Source organism: Lithobates pipiens, unplaced genomic scaffold (genome assembly GCF_037356315.1).
Source record: "Lithobates pipiens isolate NorthernLeopardFrog02 unplaced genomic scaffold, aLitPip1_a1.2 Scaffold_27, whole genome shotgun sequence".
Lineage (NCBI taxonomy): Eukaryota > Metazoa > Chordata > Amphibia > Anura > Ranidae > Lithobates > Lithobates pipiens.
Window position 1 is genome coordinate 1,025,645 of NW_027507788.1, and position 21,497 is coordinate 1,047,141.

At 50.4% G+C, this 21,497-nt stretch overlaps 1 protein-coding gene across 1 annotated transcript; it reads left to right on the plus strand.

The window, feature by feature from the left end:
• Positions 1–755: 755 nt before the first annotated feature.
• LOC143933059 (guanylate cyclase activator 2B-like) lies at positions 756–19,689 on the plus strand. Its single transcript, XM_077456022.1, has 3 exons — positions 756–965; positions 17,167–17,362; positions 19,495–19,689. Exons 1-3 carry the CDS (start codon positions 771–773, stop codon positions 19,557–19,559), a joined length of 456 nt encoding a protein of 151 aa, XP_077312148.1. The 5' UTR covers positions 756–770; the 3' UTR covers positions 19,560–19,689.
• Positions 19,690–21,497: the final 1,808 nt, after the last annotated feature.

A 21,497-nucleotide genomic window follows, 5' to 3' on the forward strand; every position in this document is an offset into this window, starting at 1 on the left:
CAAACAGAGGGGGGCGCTCTAATAGAGGAGGTATGTTACGGACCAGATCACCAGGTGAAAACAGAGGGGAAAAATAAAACGAATGCAGCCACCGCATCCAATGATTGGTAAGCGGCAATATATGACGTTTCTGGTTTAATGCCTTAACCACCTGAAAGTTGCTTTTACATTCCCATTGAACTGCACAGGGAGGGCAGCTGACTAAAGAAAGCCCCCTGACCCCGGCCCTCCACCATCATAAAACGGACTCTTCATGTGGCACTTTGCAGGATTCTACCCGTCTGCCTGGCTCTCCTACACCCTATCAGTGTGGTTATGGGGGGTAGTGGAGGGTGGTTATGGGGAGGTGGTTATGGGGGGTAGTGGAGGGTGGTTATGGGGGGGGGTGGTTATGGGGGGTAGTGGAGGGTGGTTATGGGGGTAGTGGAGGGTGGTTATGGGGGGTAGTGCAGGGTGGTTATGGGGGGTAGTGGAGGGTGGTTATGGGGGGTGGTTATGGGGGGTAGTGGAGGGTGGTTATGGGGGGTAGTGGAGGGTGGTTATGGGGGGTAGTGGGGGGTGGTTATGGGGGGTAGTGGAGGGTGGTTATGGGGGGTGGTTAAGGGGGGTAGTGGGGGGTGGTTATGGGGGGTAATCATTTGGGGTGTCTGTGAGGTTGCTGCCCATAGACAGGCTAGATGTTGGCATGTTCTGAAGATAATGCCCCTCCCGGGAGGACCAGCCCGTGTTCAGTATTGATTGTTTGCCCGGCTCCGTCATACAGCTTATTCATGGTCGGTAAACATTCTCGGTGTCACCTAATAAAAACCGTGGCCAATGAGAAGAGGACAAGCTTCTTCCTGCTCAGACACATTGCTTATAAAGCTGACACCAGAATCTTGGAGACACCAGCCGAGGACCTCAAGATGTGGACCGAACTGCTGTTCCTTCTGGTGTTCCTCTATGGGGACTGCGTCATTGTGGAGGTAAGATCCGAGCTTTACACACTGAGAGGATCTATACACGAGGGTCGGGGTCTCCAAACAAGGGGCCGGTTTACTGTCCTTCAGACTTTGAGGGGGCCGGACTGCAGCCGGTGGGAGTAGAAAATTCCCCATGACTAGTATCAGTGGGAGGAATAGTGCCCCATCATTGGTATCAGTGGGAGGAATAGTGTCCCATCATTGGTGTCAGTGGGGGGAATAGTGCCCCATAATTGGTGTCAGTGGGGGGAATAGTGCCCCGTCATTGGTGTCAGTGGGAGGAATAGTGCCCCATAATTGGTGTCAGTGGGAGGAATAGTGCCCCATCATTGGTGTCAGTGGGAGGAATAGCGCCCCATCATTGGTATCAGTGGGAGGAATAGTGCCCCATCATTGGTGTCAGTGGGAGGAATAGTGCCCCATCATTGGTATCAGTGGGAGGAATAGTGCCCCATCATTGGTATCAGTGGGAGGAATAGTGCCCCATCATTGGTGTCAGTGGGAGGAATAGCGCCCCATCATTGGTATCAGTGGGAGGAATAGTGCCCCATCATTGGTGTCAGTGGGAGGAATAGTGGCCCATCATTGGTATCAGTGGGAGGAATAGTGCCCCATCATTGGTATCAGTGGGAGGAATAGTGCCCCATCATTGGTGTCAGTGGGAGGAATAGTGCCCCATCATTGGTGTCAGTGGGAGGAATAGTGCCCCATCATTGGTATCAGTGAAAGGAATAGTGCCCCATCATTGGTATCAGTGGGAGGAATAGTGCCCCATCATTGGTGTCAGTGGGAGGAATAGTGCCCCATCATTGGTGTCAGTGGGAGGAATAGCGCCCCATCATTGGTGTCAGTGGGAGGAATAGTGCCCCATCATTGGTGTCAGTGGGAGGAATAGCGCCCCATCATTGGTATCAGTGGGAGGAATAGTGCCCCATCATTGGTATCAGTGGGAGGAATAGTGCCCCATCATTGGTATCAGTGGGAGGAATAGTGCCCCATCATTGGTGTCAGTGGGGGGAATAGTGCCCCATCATTGGTATCAGTGGGAGGAATAGTGCCCCATCATTGGTGTCAGTGGGAGGAATAGTGCCCCATCATTGGTATCAGTGGGAGGAATAGTGCCCCATCATTGGTGTCAGTGGGAGGAATAGTGGCCCATCATTGGTATCAGTGGGAGGAATAGTGCCCCATCATTGGTATCAGTGGGAGGAATAGTGCCCCATCATTGGTGTCAGTGGAAGGAATAGTGCCCCATCATTGGTATCAGTGGGAGGAATAGTGCCCCATCATTGGTATCAGTGGGAGGAATAGTGCCCCATCATTGGTATCAGTGGGAGGAATAGTGCCCCATCATTGGTATCAGTGGGAGGAATAGTGGGTGTCAGTGGGAGGAATAGTGCCCCATCATTGGTGTCAGTGGGAGGAATAGCGCCCCATCATTGGTGTCAGTGGGAGGAATAGTGCCCCATAATTGGTGTCAGTGGGAGGAATAGTGTCCCATCATTGGTATCAGTGGGAGGAATAGTGCCCCATCATTGGTGTCAGTGGGGGGAATAGTGCCCCGTCATTGGTGTCAGTGGGAGGAATAGTGCCCCATCATTGGTGTCAGTGGGGGGAATAGTGCCCCATCATTGGTGTCAGTGGGGGGAATAGTGCCCCGTCATTGGTGTCAGTGGGAGGAATAGTGCCCCATCATTGGTGTCAGTGGGGGGAATAGTGCCCCGTCATTGGTGTCAGTGGGAGGAATAGTGGCCCATCATTGGTATCAGTGGGAGGAATAGTGCCCCATCATTGGTATCAGTGGGAGGAATAGTGCCCCATCATTGGTATCAGTGGGAGGAATAGTGCCCCATCATTGGTGTCAGTGGGAGGAATAGTGTCCCATCATTGGTATCAGTGGGGGGAATAGTGCCCCGTCATTGGTGTCAGTGGGGGGAATAGTGCCCCATAATTGGTGTCAGTGGGGGGAATAGTGCCCCGTCATTGGTGTCAGTGGGAGGAATAGTGCCCCATAATTGGTGTCAGTGGGAGGAATAGTGCCCCATCATTGGTGTCAGTGGGAGGAATAGCGCCCCATCATTGGTATCAGTGGGAGGAATAGTGCCCCATCATTGGTGTCAGTGGGAGGAATAGTGCCCCATCATTGGTATCAGTGGGAGGAATAGTGCCCCATCATTGGTATCAGTGGGAGGAATAGTGCCCCATCATTGGTGTCAGTGGGAGGAATAGCGCCCCATCATTGGTATCAGTGGGAGGAATAGTGCCCCATCATTGGTGTCAGTGGGAGGAATAGTGGCCCATCATTGGTATCAGTGGGAGGAATAGTGCCCCATCATTGGTATCAGTGGGAGGAATAGTGCCCCATCATTGGTGTCAGTGGGAGGAATAGTGCCCCATCATTGGTGTCAGTGGGAGGAATAGTGCCCCATCATTGGTATCAGTGAAAGGAATAGTGCCCCATCATTGGTATCAGTGGGAGGAATAGTGCCCCATCATTGGTGTCAGTGGGAGGAATAGTGCCCCATCATTGGTGTCAGTGGGAGGAATAGCGCCCCATCATTGGTGTCAGTGGGAGGAATAGTGCCCCATCATTGGTGTCAGTGGGAGGAATAGCGCCCCATCATTGGTATCAGTGGGAGGAATAGTGCCCCATCATTGGTATCAGTGGGAGGAATAGTGCCCCATCATTGGTATCAGTGGGAGGAATAGTGCCCCATCATTGGTGTCAGTGGGGGGAATAGTGCCCCATCATTGGTATCAGTGGGAGGAATAGTGCCCCATCATTGGTGTCAGTGGGAGGAATAGTGCCCCATCATTGGTATCAGTGGGAGGAATAGTGCCCCATCATTGGTGTCAGTGGGAGGAATAGTGGCCCATCATTGGTATCAGTGGGAGGAATAGTGCCCCATCATTGGTATCAGTGGGAGGAATAGTGCCCCATCATTGGTGTCAGTGGAAGGAATAGTGCCCCATCATTGGTATCAGTGGGAGGAATAGTGCCCCATCATTGGTATCAGTGGGAGGAATAGTGCCCCATCATTGGTATCAGTGGGAGGAATAGTGCCCCATCATTGGTATCAGTGGGAGGAATAGTGGGTGTCAGTGGGAGGAATAGTGCCCCATCATTGGTGTCAGTGGGAGGAATAGCGCCCCATCATTGGTGTCAGTGGGAGGAATAGTGCCCCATAATTGGTGTCAGTGGGAGGAATAGTGTCCCATCATTGGTATCAGTGGGAGGAATAGTGCCCCATCATTGGTGTCAGTGGGGGGAATAGTGCCCCGTCATTGGTGTCAGTGGGAGGAATAGTGCCCCATCATTGGTGTCAGTGGGGGGAATAGTGCCCCATCATTGGTGTCAGTGGGGGGAATAGTGCCCCGTCATTGGTGTCAGTGGGAGGAATAGTGCCCCATCATTGGTGTCAGTGGGGGGAATAGTGCCCCGTCATTGGTGTCAGTGGGAGGAATAGTGGCCCATCATTGGTATCAGTGGGAGGAATAGTGCCCCATCATTGGTATCAGTGGGAGGAATAGTGCCCCATCATTGGTGTCAGTGGAAGGAATAGTGCCCCATCATTGGTATCAGTGGGAGGAATAGTGTCCCATCATTGGTATCAGTGGGAGGAATAGTGCCCCATCATTGGTATCAGTGGGAGGAATAGTGCCCCATCATTGGTATCAGTGGGAGGAATAGTGCCCCATCATTGGTATCAGTGGGAGGAATAGTGCCCCATCATTGGTGTCAGTGGAAGGAATAGTGCCCCATCATTGGTATCAGTGGGAGGAATAGTGCCCCATCATTGGTATCAGTGGGAGGAATAGTGCCCCATCATTGGTGTCAGTGGAAGGAATAGTGCCCCATCATTGGTATCAGTGGGAGGAATAGTGCCCCATCATTGGTATCAGTGGGAGGAATAGTGCCCCATCATTGGTGTCAGTGGGAGGAATAGTGCCCCATCATTGGTGTCAGTGGGAGGAATAGCGCCCCATCATTGGTATCAGTGGGAGGAATAGTGCCCCATCATTGGTGTCAGTGGGGGGAATAGTGCCCCATCATTGGTGTCAGTGGGAGGAATAGTGCCCCATCATTGGTGTCAGTGGGAGGAATAGTGTCCCATCATTGGTATCAGTGGGAGGAATAGTGTCCCATCATTGGTATCAGTGGGAGGAATAGTGCCCCATCATTGGTGTCAGTGGGAGGAATAGTGCCCCATCATTGGTATCAGTGGGAGGAATAGTGTCCCATCATTGGTGTCAGTGGGAGGAATAGTGTCCCATCATTGGTATCAGTGGGAGGAATAGTGCCCCATCATTGGTGTCAGTGGGAGGAATAGTGTCCCATCATTGGTATCAGTGGGAGGAATAGTGCCCCATCATTGGTATCAGTGGGAGGAATAGTGCCCCATCATTGGTATCAGTGGGAGGAATAGTGCCCCATCATTGGTGTCAGTGGGAGGAATAGTGTCCCATCATTGGTATCAGTGGGAGGAATAGTGCCCCATCATTGGTGTCAGTGAGAGGAATAGTGCCCCATCATTGGTATCAGTGGGAGGAATAGTGTCCCATCATTGGTGTCAGTGGGAGGAATAGTGTCCCATCATTGGTATCAGTGGGAGGAATAGTGCCCCATCATTGGTGTCAGTGAGAGGAATAGTGCCCCATCATTGGTATCAGTGGGAGGAATAGTGCCCCATCATTGGTGTCAGTGGGAGGAATAGTGTCCCATCATTGGTATCAGTGGGAGGAATAGTGCCCCATCATTGGTGTCAGTGGGAGGAATAGTGTCCCATCATTGGTGTCAGTGGGAGGAATAGTGTCCCATCATTGGTATCAGTGGGAGGAATAGTGCCCCATCATTGGTGTCAGTGAGAGGAATAGTGCCCCATCATTGGTATCAGTGGGAGGAATAGTGCCCCATCATTGGTGTCAGTGGGAGGAATAGTGGCCCATCATTGGTATCAGTGGGAGGAATAGTGCCCCATCATTGGTATCAGTGGGAGGAATAGTGCCCCATCATTGGTGTCAGTGGGAGGAATAGTGCCCCATCATTGGTGTCAGTGGGAGGAATAGTGCCCCATCATTGGTATCAGTGGGAGGAATAGTGTCCCATCATTGGTATCAGTGGGAGGAATAGTGCCCCATCATTGGTGTCAGTGGGAGGAATAGTGCCCCATCATTGGTGTCAGTGGGGGGAATAGTGCCCCATCATTGGTGTCAGTGGGGGGAATAGTGCCCCATCATTGGTGTCAGTGGGAGGAATATTGCCCCGTCATTGGTGTCAGTGGGGGGAATAGTGCCCCATAATTGGTGTCAGTGGGAGGAATAGTGCCCCATCATTGGTGTCAGTGGGAGGAATAGCGCCCCATCATTGGTATCAGTGGGAGGAATAGTGCCCCATCATTGGTGTCAGTGGGAGGAATAGTGCCCCATCATTGGTGTCAGTGGGAGGAATAGTGTCCCATCATTGGTGTCAGTGGGAGGAATAGTGCCCCATCATTGGTGTCAGTGGGAGGAATAGTGTCCCATCATTGGTATCAGTGGGGGGAATAGTGCCCCGTCATTGGTGTCAGTGGGGGGAATAGTGCCCCATAATTGGTGTCAGTGGGAGGAATAGTGCCCCATCATTGGTGTCAGTGGGAGGAATAGCGCCCCATCATTGGTATCAGTGGGAGGAATAGTGCCCCATCATTGGTGTCAGTGGGAGGAATAGTGCCCCATCATTGGTGTCAGTGGGAGGAATAGTGCCCCATCATTGGTATCAGTGGGAGGAATAGTGCCCCATCATTGGTGTCAGTGGGAGGAATAGTGCCCCATCATTGGTGTCAGTGGGAGGAATAGTGTCCCATCATTGGTGTCAGTGGGAGGAATAGTGTCCCATCATTGGTATCAGTGGGAGGAATAGTGCCCCATCATTGGTGTCAGTGGGAGGAATAGTGCCCCATCATTGGTGTCAGTGGGAGGAATAGTGCCCCATCATTGGTGTCAGTGGGAGGAATAGTGCCCCATCATTGGTGTCAGTGGGAGGAATAGTGCCCCATCATTGGTGTCAGTGGGAGGAATAGCGCCCCATCATTGGTATCAGTGGGAGGAATAGTGCCCCATCATTGGTATCAGTGGGAGGAATAGTGCCCCATCATTGGTATCAGTGGGAGGAATAGTGCCCCATCATTGGTGTCAGTGGGGGGAATAGTGCCCCATCATTGGTATCAGTGGGAGGAATAGTGCCCCATCATTGGTGTCAGTGGGAGGAATAGCGCCCCATCATTGGTATCAGTGGGAGGAATAGTGCCCCATCATTGGTATCAGTGGGGGGAATAGTGCCCCATCATTGGTATCAGTGGGAGGAATAGTGCCCCATCATTGGTATCAGTGGGAGGAATAGTGCCCCATCATTGGTGTCAGTGGGAGGAATAGTGGCCCATCATTGGTATCAGTGGGAGGAATAGTGCCCCATCATTGGTATCAGTGGGAGGAATAGTGCCCCATCATTGGTGTCAGTGGAAGGAATAGTGCCCCATCATTGGTATCAGTGGGAGGAATAGTGCCCCATCATTGGTATCAGTGGGAGGAATAGTGCCCCATCATTGGTATCAGTGGGAGGAATAGTGCCCCATCATTGGTGTCAGTGGGAGGAATAGTGTCCCATCATTGGTATCAGTGGGAGGAATAGTGCCCCATCATTGGTGTCAGTGGGGGGAATAGTGCCCCGTCATTGGTGTCAGTGGGAGGAATAGTGCCCCATCATTGGTGTCAGTGGGGGGAATAGTGCCCCATCATTGGTGTCAGTGGGGGGAATAGTGCCCCGTCATTGGTGTCAGTGGGAGGAATAGTGGCCCATCATTGGTATCAGTGGGAGGAATAGTGCCCCATCATTGGTGTCAGTGGAAGGAATAGTGCCCCATCATTGGTATCAGTGGGAGGAATAGTGTCCCATCATTGGTATCAGTGGGAGGAATAGTGCCCCATCATTGGTATCAGTGGGAGGAATAGTGCCCCATCATTGGTATCAGTGGGAGGAATAGTGCCCCATCATTGGTATCAGTGGGAGGAATAGTGCCCCATCATTGGTGTCAGTGGAAGGAATAGTGTCCCATCATTGGTATCAGTGGGAGGAATAGTGGGTGTCAGTGGGAGGAATAGTGCCCCATCATTGGTGTCAGTGGGAGGAATAGCGCCCCATCATTGGTGTCAGTGGGAGGAATAGTGCCCCATAATTGGTGTCAGTGGGAGGAATAGTGTCCCATCATTGGTATCAGTGGGAGGAATAGTGCCCCATCATTGGTGTCAGTGGGGGGAATAGTGCCCCGTCATTGGTGTCAGTGGGAGGAATAGTGCCCCATCATTGGTGTCAGTGGGGGGAATAGTGCCCCATCATTGGTGTCAGTGGGGGGAATAGTGCCCCGTCATTGGTGTCAGTGGGAGGAATAGTGGCCCATCATTGGTATCAGTGGGAGGAATAGTGCCCCATCATTGGTGTCAGTGGAAGGAATAGTGTCCCATCATTGGTATCAGTGGGAGGAATAGTGCCCCATCATTGGTATCAGTGGGAGGAATAGTGCCCCATCATTGGTATCAGTGGGAGGAATAGTGTCCCATCATTGGTATCAGTGGGAGGAATAGTGCCCCATCATTGGTATCAGTGGGAGGAATAGTGCCCCATCATTGGTATCAGTGGGAGGAATAGTGCCCCATCATTGGTATCAGTGGGAGGAATAGTGCCCCATCATTGGTGTCAGTGGAAGGAATAGTGCCCCATCATTGGTATCAGTGGGAGGAATAGTGCCCCATCATTGGTATCAGTGGGAGGAATAGTGCCCCATCATTGGTGTCAGTGGAAGGAATAGTGCCCCATCATTTGTATCAGTGGGAGGAATAGTGCCCCATCATTGGTGTCAGTGGGAGGAATAGTGCCCCATCATTGGTATCAGTGGGAGGAATAGTGCCCCATCATTGGTATCAGTGGGAGGAATAGTGCCCCATCATTGGTATCAGTGGGAGGAATAGTGCCCCATCATTGGTGTCAGTGGAAGGAATAGTGCCCCATCATTGGTATCAGTGGGAGGAATAGTGCCCCATCATTGGTATCAGTGGGAGGAATAGTGCCCCATCATTGGTGTCAGTGGAAGGAATAGTGCCCCATCATTTGTATCAGTGGGAGGAATAGTGCCCCATCATTGGTGTCAGTGGGAGGAATAGTGCCCCATCATTGGTGTCAGTGGGAGGAATAGCGCCCCATCATTGGTGTCAGTGGGAGGAATAGTGCCCCATCATTGGTGTCAGTGGGAGGAATAGTGCCCCATAATTGGTGTCAGTGGGAGGAATAGTGTCCCATCATTGGTATCAGTGGGAGGAATAGTGCCCCATCATTGGTGTCAGTGGGAGGAATAGTGCCCCATCATTGGTATCAGTGGGAGGAATAGTGCCCCATAATTGGTGTCAGTGGGAGGAATAGTGCCCCATCATTGGTATCAGTGGGAGGAATAGTGCCCCATCATTGGTGTCAGTGGGAGGAATAATGTCCCATCATTGGTATCAGTGGGAGGAATAGTGTCCCATCATTGGTGTCAGTGGGAGGAATAGTGCCCCATCATTGGTGTCAGTGGGAGGAATAGTGTCCCATCATTGGTATCAGTGGGAGGAATAGTGCCCCATCATTGGTGTCAGTGAGAGGAATAGTGCCCCATCATTGGTGTCAGTGGGAGGAATAGTGCCCCATCATTGGTATCAGTGGGAGGAATAGTGCCCCATCATTGGTGTCAGTGGGAGGAATAGTGCCCCATCATTGGTATCAGTGGGAGGAATAGTGTCCCATCATTGGTATCAGTGGGAGGCATAGTGCCCCATCATTGGTGTCAGTGGGAGGAATAGTGCCCCATCATTGGTATCAGTGGGAGGAATAGTGTCCCATCATTGGTATCAGTGGGAGGAATAGTGTCCCATCATTGGTGTCAGTGGGAGGAATAGTGTCCCATCATTGGTATCAGTGGGAGGAATAGTGCCCCATCATTGGTGTCAGTGGGAGGAATAGTGCCCCGTCATTGGTGTCAGTGGGAGGAATAGTGTCCCATCATTGGTATCAGTGGGAGGAATAGTGCCCCATCATTGGTATCAGTGGGAGGAATAGTGTCCCATCATTGGTATCAGTGGGAGGAATAGTGCCCCATCATTGGTGTCAGTGGGAGGAATAGTGCCCCGTCATTGGTGTCAGTGGGAGGAATAGTGTCCCATCATTGGTATCAGTGGGAGGAATAGTGCCCCATCATTGGTATCAGTGGGAGGAATAGTGCCCCATCATTGGTGTCAGTGGGAGGAATAGTGTCCCATCATTGGTATCAGTGGGAGGAATAGTGCCCCATCATTGGTGTCAGTGAGAGGAATAGTGCCCCATCATTGGTGTCAGTGGGAGGAATAGTGCCCCATCATTGGTATCAGTGGGAGGAATAGTGCCCCATCATTGGTGTCAGTGGGAGGAATAGTGCCCCATCATTGGTATCAGTGGGAGGAATAGTGTCCCATCATTGGTATCAGTGGGAGGCATAGTGCCCCATCATTGGTGTCAGTGGGAGGAATAGTGCCCCATCATTGGTATCAGTGGGAGGAATAGTGTCCCATCATTGGTATCAGTGGGAGGAATAGTGTCCCATCATTGGTGTCAGTGGGAGGAATAGTGTCCCATCATTGGTGTCAGTGGGAGGAATAGTGCCCCATCATTGGTATCAGTGGGAGGAATAGTGTCCCATCATTGGTATCAGTGGGAGGAATAGTGCCCCATCATTGGTATCAGTGGGAGGAATAGTGCCCCATCATTGGTATCAGTGGGAGGAATAGTGCCCCGTCATTGGTGTCAGTGGGAGGAATAGTGTCCCATCATTGGTATCAGTGGGAGGAATAGTGCCCCATCATTGGTATCAGTGGGAGGAATAGTGCCCCATCATTGGTGTCAGTGGGAGGAATAGTGCCCCATCTTGGGGGGCGTGGGTAAGATGGTGTCATGGCTGACCTTGGGCTCTCATAGTGTGTCACAGTTCCTCTCAGATGGAGATTATCACACAGGATCCATGAGGGAGAAACTCTTATGGAGAAAGTAGCGACCAGCAGAGGAAACCCCCTCAGACCCCCCAGTAGATCCACCGAGAGCCCCATCATTATTAATATATTACATGTATAATAAGCTGGAGAAAACAAACGTGTAAAAGTTCCCCTTTTCTCAGAGGTGCCTTTTCATTGGGACCAGTTATAGAATTGTTATCTCTCTCGCCTCCTTGGACTGTAGAATGATGTAGTTATAGAATTGTTATCTCTCTCGCCTCCTTGGACTGTAGAATGATGTAGTTATAGAATTGTTATCTCTCACCTCCTTGGACTGTAGAATGATGTAGTTATAGAATTGTTATCTCTCTCACCTCCTTGGACTGTAGAATGATGTAGTTATAGAATTGTTATCTCTCACCTCCTTGGACTGTAGAATGATGTAGTTATAGAATTGTTATCTCTCACCTCCTTGGACTGTAGAATGACGTAGTTATAGAATTGTTATCTCTCACCTCCTTGGACTGTAGAATGATGTAGTTATAGAATTGTTATCTCTCTCGCCTCCTTGGACTGTAGAATGATGTAGTTATAGAATTGTTATCTCTCACCTCCTTGGACTGTAGAATGACGTAGTTATAGAATTGTTATCTCTCTCACCTCCTTGGACTGTAGAATGATGTAGTTATAGAATTGTTATCTCTCTCGCCTCCTTGGACTGTAGAATGATGTAGTTATAGAATTGTTATCTCTCTCACCTCCTTGGACTGTAGAATGATGTAGTTATAGAATTGTTATCTCTCTCCCCTCCTTGGACTGTAGAATGATGTAGTTATAGAATTGTTATCTCTCTCGCCTCCTTGGACTGTAGAATGACGTAGTTATAGAATTGTTATCTCTCTCACCTCCTTGGACTGTAGAATGATGTAGTTATAGAATTGTTATCTCTCTCTCCTCCTTGGACTGTAGAATGATGTAGTTATAGAATTGTTCGCTCTCGCCTCCTTGGACTGTAGAATGATGTAGTTATAGAATTGTTATCTCTCTCACCTCCTTGGACTGTAGAATGATGTAGTTATAGAATTGTTATCTCTCTCTCCTCCTTGGACTGTAGAATGATGTAGTTATAGAATTGTTATCTCTCTCACCTCCTTGGACTGTAGAATGACGTAGTTATAGAATTGTTCGCTCTCGCCTCCTTGGACTGTAGAATGATGTAGTTATAGAATTGTTATCTCTCTCACCTCCTTGGACTGTAGAATGATGTAGTTATAGAATTGTTATCTCTCTCTCCTCCTTGGACTGTAGAATGATGTAGTTATAGAATTGTTCGCTCTCGCCTCCTTGGACTGTAGAATGATGTAGTTATAGAATTGTTATCTCTCTCACCTCCTTGGACTGTAGAATGACGTAGTTATAGAATTGTTATCTCTCTCCCCTCCTTGGACTGTAGAATGATGTAGTTATAGAATTGTTATCTCTCTCGCCTCCTTGGACTGTAGAATGATGTAGTTATAGAATTGTTATCTCTCTCGCCTCCTTGGACTGTAGAATGACGTAGTTATAGAATTGTTATCTCTCTCACCTCCTTGGACTGTAGAATGATGTAGTTATAGAATTGTTATCTCTCTCGCCTCCTTGGACTGTAGAATGATGTAGTTATAGAATTGTTATCTCTCTCGCCTCCTTGGACTGTAGAATGACGTAGTTATAGAATTGTTATCTCTCTCACCTCCTTGGACTGTAGAATGATGTAGTTATAGAATTGTTATCTCTCTCTCCTCCTTGGACTGTAGAATGATGTAGTTATAGAATTGTTCGCTCTCGCCTCCTTGGACTGTAGAATGATGTAGTTATAGAATTGTTATCTCTCTCGCCTCCTTGGACTGTAGAATGATGTAGTTATAGAATTGTTATCTCTCTCGCCTCCTTGGACTGTAGAATGATGTAGTTATAGAATTGTTATCTCTCTCGCCTCCTTGGACTGTAGAATGACGTAGTTATAGAATTGTTATCTCTCTCACCTCCTTGGACTGTAGAATGATGTAGTTATAGAATTGTTATCTCTCTCCCCTCCTTGGACTGTAGAATGATGTAGTTATAGAATTGTTATCTCTCTCACCTCCTTGGACTGTAGAATGATGTAGTTATAGAATTGTTATCTCTCTCACCTCCTTGGACTGTAGAATGACGTAGTTATAGAATTGTTATCTCTCTCGCCTCCTTGGACTGTAGAATGATGTAGTTATAGAATTGTTATCTCTCTCACCTCCTTGGACTGTAGAATGATGTAGTTATAGAATTGTTATCTCTCTCCCCTCCTTGGACTGTAGAATGATGTAGTTATAGAATTGTTATCTCTCTCTCCTCCTTGGACTGTAGAATGATGTAGTTATAGAATTGTTCGCTCTCGCCTCCTTGGACTGTAGAATGATGTAGTTATAGAATTGTTCGCTCTCTCCCCTCCTTGGACTGTAGAATGATGTAGTTATAGAATTGTTATCTCTCTCTCCTCCTTGGACTGTAGAATGATGTAGTTATAGAATTGTTATCTCTCTCGCCTCCTTGGACTGTAGAATGATGTAGTTATAGAATTGTTATCTCTCTCACCTCCTTGGACTGTAGAATGACGTAGTTATAGAATTGTTCGCTCTCTCGCCTCCTTGGACTGTAGAATGATGTAGTTATAGAATTGTTATCTCTCTCTCCTCCTTGGACTGTAGAATGATGTAGTTATAGAATTGTTATCTCTCTCACCTCCTTGGACTGTAGAATGATGTAGTTATAGAATTGTTCGCTCTCTCCCCTCCTTGGACTGTAGAATGATGTAGTTATAGAATTGTTATCTCTCTCACCTCCTTGGACTGTAGAATGACGTAGTTATAGAATTGTTATCTCTCTCACCTCCTTGGACTGTAGAATGATGTAGTTATAGAATTGTTATCTCTCTCACCTCCTTGGACTGTAGAATGATGTAGTTATAGAATTGTTCGCTCTCTCCCCTCCTTGGACTGTAGAATGATGTAGTTATAGAATTGTTATCTCTCTCCTCCTTGGACTGTAGAATGATGTAGTTATAGAATTGTTATCTCTCTCGCCTCCTTGGACTGTAGAATGACGTAGTTATAGAATTGTTATCTCTCTCGCCTCCTTGGACTGTAGAATGATGTAGTTATAGAATTGTTATCTCTCGCCTCCTTGGACTGTAGAATGACGTAGTTATAGAATTGTTATCTCTCTCACCTCCTTGGACTGTAGAATGATGTAGTTATAGAATTGTTATCTCTCTCGCCTCCTTGGACTGTAGAATGACGTAGTTATAGAATTGTTATCTCTCTCGCCTCCTTGGACTGTAGAATGATGTAGTTATAGAATTGTTATCTCTCTCACCTCCTTGGACTGTAGAATGACGTATTTATAGAATTGTTATCTCTCGCCTCCTTGGACTGTAGAATGACGTAGTTATAGAATTGTTATCTCTCTCGCCTCCTTGGACTGTAGAATGATGTAGTTATAGAATTGTTATCTCTCGCCTCCTTGGACTGTAGAATGACGTAGTTATAGAATTGTTATCTCTCTCGCCTCCTTGGACTGTAGAATGACGTAGTTATAGAATTGTTATCTCTCTCACCTCCTTGGACTGTAGAATGATGTAGTTATAGAATTGTTATCTCTCTCGCCTCCTTGGACTGTAGAATGACGTAGTTATAGAATTGTTATCTCTCGCCTCCTTGGACTGTAGAATGACGTAGTTATAGAATTGTTATCTCTCTCACCTCCTTGGACTGTAGAATGATGTAGTTATAGAATTGTTATCTCTCACCTCCTTGGACTGTAGAATGTCTCCATTCATTTATAACAAAGCCTCCTTAGATCAGAGGACCTCTTCCACAGAAGTTGGTGTCAGGGTGAAGGGGGAGGGGGGGAGTCACTGACCTTTTGTATTGACTGTATTTTGGGTCCCTGACCAGGAGCCGGTCCCGCTACAAGTTCTGATTGTTCTCTGACTTTCTGAAGGCTTGCCCCAGGTCTGCGACTCAGAGAGCAGCACTACCAGACACAGCCAGGCAACCAGCATTTCATAAAGCAAAGCGGGAATGGCGACCCACTCCGTTGATTGATCTTGGTACAGGAAAAGGAATACTGACATCAGAATAAACACCCCAGAAATACGTCACACAGGAGGTCCAGAAGGGATGGACCGAACCCCAAAACTCTACAATCAAGATCTGAGTTCTAAGACAACACAACCCTACTGTGTGCCTGGCGGGGGAAATCAACATGTCCTTCCAGAAGCTTCACTTATCCTTTCTTTAGAGTCCCGGACTATCTACTAATACTAATGAAACGAATAAAACTAGTAATCCATCTACTGATAAAGAAGGAGGAACCCCCGATAGGGCAGCCGGTGAGAAATGCTATAAACTGCCTATAAACACCGAGCCCCTCAATATCTGTAGTCACCACACAGTTCTCACCTGGAGGTCCCCCCAGACTCCTCTGTCCCGGCCACATGGACTTGTATGTAGGACACACCCAGACCGGGGGCCACCAGCGGAGACATTTCATGTCAGCCCCAAGTCTGAAGCCAAGTGGTCCAAGTAGACGATGTCCACCGATGAGGATATTTCATAAAAACCAACGTTCGGTGAAGGTGCGAATCCTTCTCCCCTCGGAGTCACAAGCCGGCACATCCCATTGGACGCACCATTCCGTGTCAGTCACGGGCAGCAGCTGGTAAACCAGATGGAACAATCTCCAGCTATTCAGATGTCGGCACATAACTCACCACGGCGAGATTAGATAAGAGCCATACCATCAACAGCAATAATAAATGCTACAAAATGCCGTTCACTATCAATCATCACCCAACATAAGATGAATACCTCAGGAGAAGAAGATAATGACACAATCTATCATCACCGCCGCCCCTTCTCTATTCACTGTATACTGGAGGGGCCCCAATATTTGTGTTGTATCACATGAGGACGGGGGAGGGGTCCCTGGGGACCTCGCTGATGGTTTGGAGACGTAGTTAATCAGATCCATGACCCGCGGTACCACGTCTTCTACTACTATTTACAATACAGACATGGAACCCAGATTTACACTACAAACCACCAAAATAGGCCATAGGAAGTTCTCTACCTATCAGTGCACCACCAACCTTCCACTATATATAACGAGAGGGAAATAGATGACGGACCAAACATTTCCCCGGACTTCATTATGCCATCCACACAGAGAGCGTAGGGTAATGTTCTGAGCTTGCGTCCTCCTAGGAAAGACCCCGGGGGGGGGGGGGGGGGTGATTGATTTGGCGTTTTATTGGTTGATAGAAGTGAAGAAAATGTCATCAGCACTCCAAGGATTCCTCGAAAGGACCATGGGCTGGACACCGTGGATGACCACAGTGAAGCAAATGTCATCAGCACTCCAAGGATTCCTCGAAAGGGTCCAAAGCTTTATTCCATGGTCACATGATAGATATACAGCAACGTTTCGGAGCCATGCAGGGCCCCATTGCCAGTCATGTCACTTGTCTAGCGATGGGGCCCTGTGTGGCTTTGAAACGTTGCTGTAAATCTATCATGTGACCATGGAATAAAGCTTTGGACCCTTTCGAGGAATCCTTGGAGTGCTGATGACATTTTCTTCACTTCTATCAACCAATAGAACGCCAAATCAATCATTTCCCCCCCCCCCCCCTCGGGTACTTTCCACGGTGTCCAGCCCATGGTCATTACAGCACCCAGCATCACTAAACAGTCGGTTTCTTGAATGTGTGCGTGGGGAACCCCAATATGTGCCTAGTGATCCTCTGACCATATACACGGTTTAATACATTGCACTCAATTCACAAAGATTCAACACAAGGGTACAGAACACTTTAGCTGTGTGACTGTAACTTCTACATTTTTCTGGACTGAAAATAACTTTTTTTTGTAAATAAGAGTCCTCTTTCTAGTGTGTTAGATTTGTGAATTGAGCCCATAGTATATATAGTTATTCAGGTGTGGGGGGTGGGACACCCATATTCAGGATGTGAGCTCAGCCCCGCAGTCATGGAAGAGCCGGGTGATAACACACCTATGGAGGCTGATGGGACAGATGATCGTGTCTTGTCTCTGTTGTTGTTCGAGACGCGTTGGTCAGTAACAATATCACTTCCTCATAGGTTGGAGATCACACCTTTCCTCTGGAGTCAGTGAAGAAGTACAAAGATATTTTGTATAAGAGCCCGAATGTGAAATCTGATGACTATAAAACCCACGGAATGTCAGTGTGTAAGAACCCAGGACTGCCCAAAGAGTTCCAGGAGCTGTGCCAGACCGGAGACCACCAACTGGTCATGAAGACCCTGACAGAGATCCGTAATGTATCTTCTTCTTACTGACATAGAACTGCTACCGGCCCCATGATCCGCCCTACAGCCCCACAAGATCCCGCCAGGCACGCTCACATTCACCCCATAGTACGAGCCCTCTAGTTATGTGAGGTGTCTCTGGGGTCCTAGAAGACCGGGGACACCTCTGAGCGCCATTTCAATGACAAAGTCTGTATGCTCAGGACCTCCACCTCACCTCCATTTAGTGTCTCCTGCCCTCCCATTTCACACCATCCTCCCCTTTACTGCACTCTTCACTCCTTACAATCCACCCCTATGAACTCCTCTCTACTCCACCCTTTACGCCCCCCCCCCCCACCCCACTTTTTTCTACCACCTATTCCCACACCTTCCTCTCTTCTACCTTCCAAATTCCTAGACACCCCCCCTTCTTCCACCTAGCTCCTGCACCCTCCCCTCTTCTGTCTTCCCATTTCCACACCCTCCTCTCTTCTTCCACCGCCCTACTGTGACCTCCTTTCCTCACCCACACCATTCCTGCACCCTCCTCTACTGCCCGCTATCCCTGCACCCTCCTCTCTACTGCCACCCTGTCCCTGCACCTTCTTCTCTACTGCCACCCCATTCCTGCACCCTCCTCTCTACTGCCACCCCATCCCTGCACCCTCCTCTCTACTGCCACCCCATCCCTGCACCCTCCTCTCTACTGCCACCCCATCCCTGCACCCTCCTCTCTACTGCCACCCCATCACTGCACCCTCCTTTCTACTGCCACCCCATCCCTGCACCCTCCTCTCTACTGCCACCCCATCCCTGCACCCTCCTCTTTACTGCCACCCCATCCCTGCACCCTCCTCTCTACTGCCACCCTATCCCTGCACCCTCCTCTCTACTGCCACACCATCACTGCACCCTCCTTTCTACTGCCACCCCATCCCTGCACCCTCCTCTTTACTGCCACCCCATCCCTGCACCCTCCTCTTTACTGCCACCCCATCCCTGCACCCTCCTCTTTACTGCCACCCCATCACTGCACCCTCCTTTCTACTGCCACCCCATCCCTGCACCCTCCTCTCTACTGCCACCCCATCCCTGCACCCTCCTCTTTACTGCCACCCCATCCCTGCACCCTCCTCTCTACTGCCACCCTATCCCTGCACCCTCCCCTCTACTGCCACCCTGTTCCTGCACCCTCCTCTCTACTGCCACCCCATCTCTGCACCCTCCTCTCTACTGCCCCCCCATCCCTGCACCCTCCTCTCTACTGCCACCCCATCCCTGCACCCTCCTCTTTACTGCCACCCCATCCCTGCACCCTCCTCTCTACTGCCACCCTATCCCTGCACCCTCCCCTCTACTGCCACCCTGTTCCTGCACCCTCCTCTCTACTGCCACCCCATCCCTGCACCCTCCTCTTTACTGCCACCCCATCCCTGCACCCTCCTCTCTACTGCCACCCTATCCCTGCACCCTCTTCTCTACTGCCACCCCATCCCTGCACCCTCCTCTCTACTGCCACCCCATTCCTGCACCCTCTTCTCTACTGCCACCTCGTTCCTGCACCCTCTTCTCTACTGCCACCCCATCCCTGCACCCTCCTCTCTACTGACACCCTATCCCTGCACCCTCTTCTCTACTGCCACCCCATCCCTGCACCCTCCTCTCTACTGCCACCCTATCCCTGCACCCTCCTTTCTACTGCCACCCCATCCCTGCACCCTCCTCTCTACTGCCACCCTATCCCTGCACCCTCCCCTCTACTGCCACCCTGTTCCTGCACCCTCCTCTCTACTGCCACCCCATCCCTGCACCCTCCTCTTTACTGCCACCCCATCCCTGCACCCTCCTCTCTACTGCCACCCTATCCCTGCACCCTCTTCTCTACTGCCATCCCACCCCTGCACCCTCCTCTCTACTGCCGCCCTATCACTGCACCCTCCTCTCTAATGCCACCCTGTCCCTGCACCCTCTTCTCTACTGCCACCCCATTCCTGCACCCTCTTCTCTACTGCCACCCCATCCCTGCACCCTTCTCTCTACTGCCACCCTATGCCTGCACCTTCCTCTCTACTCTCATCTTGTTTTTGCAGTAGGACCAGGCAAGCATTTTTAATATCTCCTGTCCCCTAATTCTGACATTTTGTGTTTTGTTTTCAGACAAAATTTGTGCCAGCATGGATGAGTGTGAGCTCTGCGCCCACCCGGCCTGCCGATGTACGTAGTGCCGGCCTGTCCATCACCTCCTCCTCGATGAACGGGTCATCGCGCTCTGAAACCTTCATCTACTGATTGAACAAATCAATAATAAGCTGGAGATTCTGTATACAATAATAAAGCAATGACAAAAATCCACTCATTCTGGCTGTTTGTGTTTATTATGGCAGTTCGATCTGAAAGGCCTGAGAAGATTTCCTACTTCCAGGCTCCAGTGATGGAAATCAGGACCTGCTGTAGTTATGTAAAAGGAAAACACATGTACTGGTGACCATTCGGGAGAATTAAGCAAATCTGTCCAATGGGGACACAGGCAGAAATAAAGACCTGAAAGAGGCTCTAACCCTTCCTTACCCTATTCAAAAAAAGCATGTTCCGGATGAGACCAACTGAGGAGGGTGTGCAGGATGAGACCAACTGAGTAGGGTGTGTAGGGTGAGACCAACTGAGGAGGGTGTGCAGGATAAGACCAACTGAGGAGGGTGTGTAGGGTGAGACCAACTGGGGAGGGTGTGCAGGATGGGACCAACTAAGGAGGGTGTGCAGGATGGGACCAACTGGGGAGGGTGTGCAGGATGGGACCAACTAAGGAGGGTGTGCAGGATGGGACCAACTGGGGAGGGTGTGCAGGGTGGGACCAACTGAGGAGGGTGTGTAGGGTGAGACCAACTGGGGAGGGTGTGCAGGATGGGACCAACTAAGGAGGGTGTGCAGGATGGGACCAACTGGGGAGGGTGTGCAGGATGGGACCAACTGAGGAGGGTGTGCAGGGTGGGACCAACTGAGGAGGGTGTGTAGGGTGAGACCAACTGGGGAGGGTGTGCAGGATGGGACCAACTAAGGAGGGTGTGCAGGATGGGACCAACTGAGGAGGGTGTGCAGGGTGGGACCAACTGAGGAGGGTGTGCAGGATGGGACCAACTGGGGAGGGTGTGCAGGATGGGACCAACTGGGAAGGGGTGTGCAGGATGGGACCAACTGAGGAGGGTGTGCAGGGTGGGACCAACTGGGGAGGGTGTGCAGGGTGAGACTGAGGAGGGTGTGCAGGGTGAGACCAACTGGGGAGGGTGTGCAGGATGGGACCAACTGGGAAGGGGTGTGCAGGATGGGACCAACTGGGGAGGGTGTGCAGGGTGGGACCAACTGGGGAGGGTGTGCAGGATGGGACCAACTGAGGAGGGTGTGCAGGATGGGACCAACTGGGGAGGGTGTGCAGGATGGGACCAATAGGGAAGGGGTGTGCAGGATGGGACCAACTGGGGAGGGTGTGCAGGGTGGGACCAACTGGGGAGGGTGTGCAGGATGGGACCAACTGAGGAGGGTGTGCAGGGTGGGACCAACTGGGGAGGGTGTGCAGGATGGGACCAACTGGGAAGGGGTGTGCAGGATGGGACCAACTGAGGAGGGTGTGCAGGATGGGACCAACTGGGGAGGGTGTGCAGGATGGGACCAACTGGGAAGGGGTGTGCAGGATGGGACCAACTGAGGAGGGTGTGCAGGGTGGGACCAACTGGGGAGGGTGTGCAGGATGGGACCAACTGAGGAGGGTGTGCAGGGTGGGACCAACTGGGGAGGGTGTGCAGGATGGGACCAACTGGGAAGGGGTGTGCAGGATGGGACCAACTGAGGAGGGTGTGCAGGGTGGGACCAACTGGGGAGGGTGTGCAGGATGGGACCAACTGGGGAGGGTGTGCAGGATGGGACCAACTGAGGAGGGTGTGCAGGATGGGACCAACTGGGGAGGGTGTGCAGGGTGGGACCAACTGGGGAGGGTGTGCAGGATGGGACCAACTGGGAAGGGGTGTGCAGGATGGGACCAACTGGGAAGGGGTGTGCAGGATGGGACCAACTGAGGAGGGTGTGCAGGGTGGGACCAACTGGGGAGGGTGTGCAGGGTGGGACCAACTGAGGAGGGTGTGCAGGATGGGACCAACTGAGGAGGGTGT

What these genes read in the sequence shown, in the direction of transcription:
- LOC143933059 (XM_077456022.1), top strand. Translation starts at nt 771, where the DNA reads ATGGTCGGTAAACATTCTCGGTGTCACCTAATAAAAACCGTGGCCAAT. An exon ending in GGGACTGCGTCATTGTGGAG is followed by an intron (nt 966 to 17,166) that starts GTAAGATCCGAG and finishes ACTTCCTCATAG; the next exon opens with GTTGGAGATCACACCTTTCC. An exon ending in GAAGACCCTGACAGAGATCC is followed by an intron (nt 17,363 to 19,494) that starts GTAATGTATCTT and finishes TTTTGTTTTCAG; the next exon opens with ACAAAATTTGTGCCAGCATG.